Source organism: Perkinsus marinus, assembly GCF_000006405.1.
Source record: "Perkinsus marinus ATCC 50983 genomic scaffold scf_1104296943640, whole genome shotgun sequence".
NCBI classification, from domain to species: Eukaryota; Perkinsozoa; order Perkinsida; family Perkinsidae; genus Perkinsus; species Perkinsus marinus.
In genome coordinates this window covers 1-3,975 of record NW_003211741.1, presented here as the reverse complement: position 1 = coordinate 3,975, position 3,975 = coordinate 1, and the positions used below count along the sequence as shown (strand labels likewise).

At 48.4% G+C, this 3,975-nt stretch overlaps 1 protein-coding gene across 1 annotated transcript; it reads right to left on the bottom strand.

The window, feature by feature from the left end:
* Nucleotides 1-32: 32 nt before the first annotated feature.
* On the bottom strand, nt 33-2,994 carry Pmar_PMAR011385 (calcium-dependent protein kinase, putative; the record flags this gene model as incomplete). The annotated part of the gene is made up of 14 exons (XM_002781055.1): nt 33-118; nt 171-413; nt 460-542; nt 610-741; nt 791-922; nt 1,024-1,166; nt 1,236-1,402; nt 1,461-1,620; nt 1,772-1,946; nt 2,019-2,141; nt 2,183-2,349; nt 2,402-2,650; nt 2,693-2,806; nt 2,891-2,994. Coding segments are annotated over 14 exons (2,077 nt in total), but the record flags the coding sequence as incomplete, so codon positions are not given.
* Between the last annotated feature and the right edge of the window lie 981 nt (nt 2,995-3,975).

Genomic DNA, 3,975 nt, shown 5'->3' with positions numbered 1-3,975 from the left:
TGATGTGTCTGATGTACCTCATGTCACAGAGTGCACCCGCCGCTTGGCTGGGACTTCGTTAGCACTACGATCGAACACAAGCTTCCGACCAAGTTCAGCCAGTTGCTCCCAATCGAAACTACGAGGTGAAAACATGCATTGGATCGCTGTATGGTGAAACATCTGCCCACCGCGAACGCCGCGTGTTGCTCTTCTCCACTGAGACATGATCAGCCCCTTCGCTACGAGTTCTAGCTTCAACGGTGGAATCTCGCGACGTGCTAGGTGGCGATGTCTTCTGGCCTGTAATCTTTTCCCAGAGGGGATCATATCCTCCATCAACGGGTCCCGATTCTCCACCAGGAGGTCTAGTGACCTTCACTGTCTGATCATTATGTGTCACACGATCAAGCAGTACGGCCTCGAACTCGTGCCTAGATATGTGAGGAGAAACATATCGAACCACAGGTCTGGTCCTACCAATCGAGTGACCCGTCGCCATTTCGGTCACACTCAGCAATTATCTCCTCCACAGGAGTACCGTCGTAAGATTCGCCAAGTACCTGCAATTGACTGGCATGACCTGAGCTGCTGATCCTTAGGAGGCCAACGAGGCATAGATCTACGTACTTCGCGTAGATTATCAGCAGTAATCTTCCCAGTGGCATCAGTATCCATTCTTGCAAACATCTCCCTTATCTGCTTCTCGTGAATCACCATGCGCGCAGACATTGCCGCGGCCAGGAACTCAGAATAGTGAATCTGCGATTTCCCAGACTCCTAGAAAGTCCCAGACATGATTCAAAACTACTTCGCCACCTTGTCCAGCATCGATTCTCTCAGATATGAATCTAGCTTCGCTCTGATCCACGTTCAAATGATGCTGAAGTACCGCCATCAAATCTTGCACAGAAATAGTCCCCGTTGCACGAACATCGAGCGCCTGTGCGGAAGCATTACTGAAAAGGCCTTAAGGAAGCATTGAACGTGCAGAGTGCAGAGTTCGTTCAACTCTGGGTCCAATAATCCTGAAAGCTGTCATACCTGAAACTCCTTAGCAATAGCTTCCAAATCCGTATTGTATGTTGTCGAGTAAGCCATGAGTCCAATGGCAGCTCGCTTCAAGACGTTGGACTGGGCGAAGTCACGCATAGATTTCACCACAGCAGGGCACGTTACACTTGGATCTAGTGTACCTTGAAACGGGGCTGCTTCGCACACAGTTTATCTTGTGCGGTGCGGGACATCAGATGTACCTGATGTTGTCCATGCTCCATCCTCATTCCCATATCGCAAGAGCCAGGGGTGGTTCAGAGCCCTACTCGCTGAAAGACGATGAGAAGGATCCTTCTTCAGGAGGTTAGTAATAAAATCCCGGGCAGAAGCAGAGATGAAATCCCAGGATGGACCAGAGAAAGAATACCTACGATGCACAACGAACCATCGAAGAGCAATGATATCCCAGCCGTCGAGCCACTCACGTTCCCTTCGCGATCTTCCTTAGAATCTCCTTGTCTGTATCACCATCGAATGGAGGGACTCCGGCTAGTAACATATATGTCATGACTCCGATGGACCACATATCACAAGAATAATCATACTTGCCGGTCATCACCTCTGGCGCAACATAGTATACCGTTCCTAGAGAGAGTGATGGCTCAAGTGGCTTACAGATCGACATATCAGAGTGAACAGCAACATTTATTCTCTATGTATTATATCATCGCATTCGCATAATTTTGAAAGGTAAGGAGTCAGCTCACTGATATAGGATCCACGGGAATGAACTCACCTGTGATCGCGGTCATAGGAACACCTCTTGAGAAAATCTTGGACAAGCCAAAATCGATCAGCTTCAAGCGTGACTTCTCGCTCATATCAGCGTAGACGAAGTTCTCAAGTTTTAAATCACGATGACAAATATTCTGGTTATGACAGTAGTTAACCGCAAGTACCATTTGTCGAACCTATCCAAATCCAACTGCAATGATGAACGAATGCAATCACCAAGAGATCCGTGACATATCCCATTGTCCTACCACTTCACTTGCATCACGTTCTGAGAAGCGCTTGCGCATTGCCAATCTGTCGTACAGTTCTCGTCCACTGCATAACTCCATCACCAAGTAAACGTTCCCACTGACTGCACTTTCATCGTAAACCTGAGCATCAAGCTGGTGCCAATAAAGTGCGGAGAACCTACTTCGAGCAGTCGGCAAATATTTGGATGATCGAGCCGCAAATAGATCTTCACTTCTGTCACGATCTCGTCAACTTTATCGGTAGGTAGACCACGAGTACTCAACACTTTCACGGCTACCCTCTGACCATCTGACCTCCGCCTTGCTACTTTAACGGATCCCGAAAGACCTGAGCGAAGCAATCAAGGAGGTGGAGATATATCTCATACATGCGAGTCTACCTGTTCCTAACACAGCGGCATCTCTCGGCATATCATAGATGCGATTGAAACGACGACTACGCAATATTCTTCCTTTCTGGTGCGGTATCCCTTTCCCAAGAATGGATGCAGACGAGATTGTCGCTGGATAACTATCCACTCTAGTATCCGTATTAGTGTTCAAATTTCCCTCCGTCGAGGACGCAGTTCCCGCTCGTGCTCGATGACCAGTTGTCAGGCTGGATTCACCTTGATCAGCCGACAGGCGACCTGGAGTTCCGTCACGCCCACATGCAGGGTGTGCCATCCTACTATTTCCCATTTGCGGACTCGATGACGATCCACAAGTAAATGCAAACCGGAAACAAGATGTGATGCTGTCCATAGCCTCCTGCAATAATGTGCGCCTCCGACGGTTGACGCCGCCTGAGAGCAAAGTATATTCATCCAACTATCCTGATCCGTGCTAGACACATGTCGAGCAAGATAGCTTGAATGACTCAGTCTCACCCCTATTCAACATAGCCAGACGGTGCTCATGTCCGGCTCCTTCGTGCGATGTATTTAGTGAGAATTGGTTGGCAAGCAGATTCCCCTGAGCAGCGGGAGCTTCATTGGTGGGGCCGACACGCTTCTCAGTCATTTGAATGATCGTCTACACAGGAACACTCATGTACACCCGTTGGCAGGAGAGAAATACCCCCCATCGACATGAATGACAAGAATCATTGAAAAAACCGAGTTGAACACAACACTGATCGCAGTGAAGCGAAGACATCGTGATAATATTGAGCATCCTGCGCCACAGATATTCAATGCTTCTCGGCTGGTTGTGATTCACAGCCTGCGAAGCCCCGCCGTGGATCTCGCTCAGAAACTCAAGTGCGGTTTCTATCTAGAATGATAGAACTATATCGGCGACGAGTTCTCGTTCTTGCTTTGGATGTAGTATTCCTTTCAATAGTTTCTTGCAATATATGAATAACTCCCCGACTAAAGATTGTCCAAGACTGTTCTGCATTATGGCACCATACCTCTGGTGCGCGCAAGTCAGGGTGAGAAGCAAACAACTCCTCAGGTCCGACCAGCGGCCGTTTAGTTTCAGGTTGTGTCGTTATCACCCACAAACCTCGAAAATACCCAACAGGCGACGGAGCGTAGCAAATTCGTGAGGATCTGCTTATACCGTGGCAAACAGTCGGACGAACAGCTTCAAGCAGTCGCTGAAGCTGAAAAAACCGTCGCTGAAAAAAACGTTTCTCTGTATTGGTCACACGTGATCGAAGACTCTGTTGAGAACACCGCATTGGAGATCAGAGCTTCGAAATAGGGTTGAGGTGGACAGGCGTATACTGTGTACAACCTTTCCCGCAGTTCCAACTCCTCAACTCACCTGATTGGGAAATTCTACTTTCTCGTATATTCGAAATAACTGACATTTGTATACCTCTCCCAAGGTTTTCATCCCCGCGAGATTGATATCCCCGTGTTCGTGGGTGTTCACCGTGCTCTGAGACGCCAACTCTCGTGAGCTCTCTCCCGTTAAGCTTTCACGCTTTCAATATGCTCACCAGGATTTTCAAGCATTGATCCTC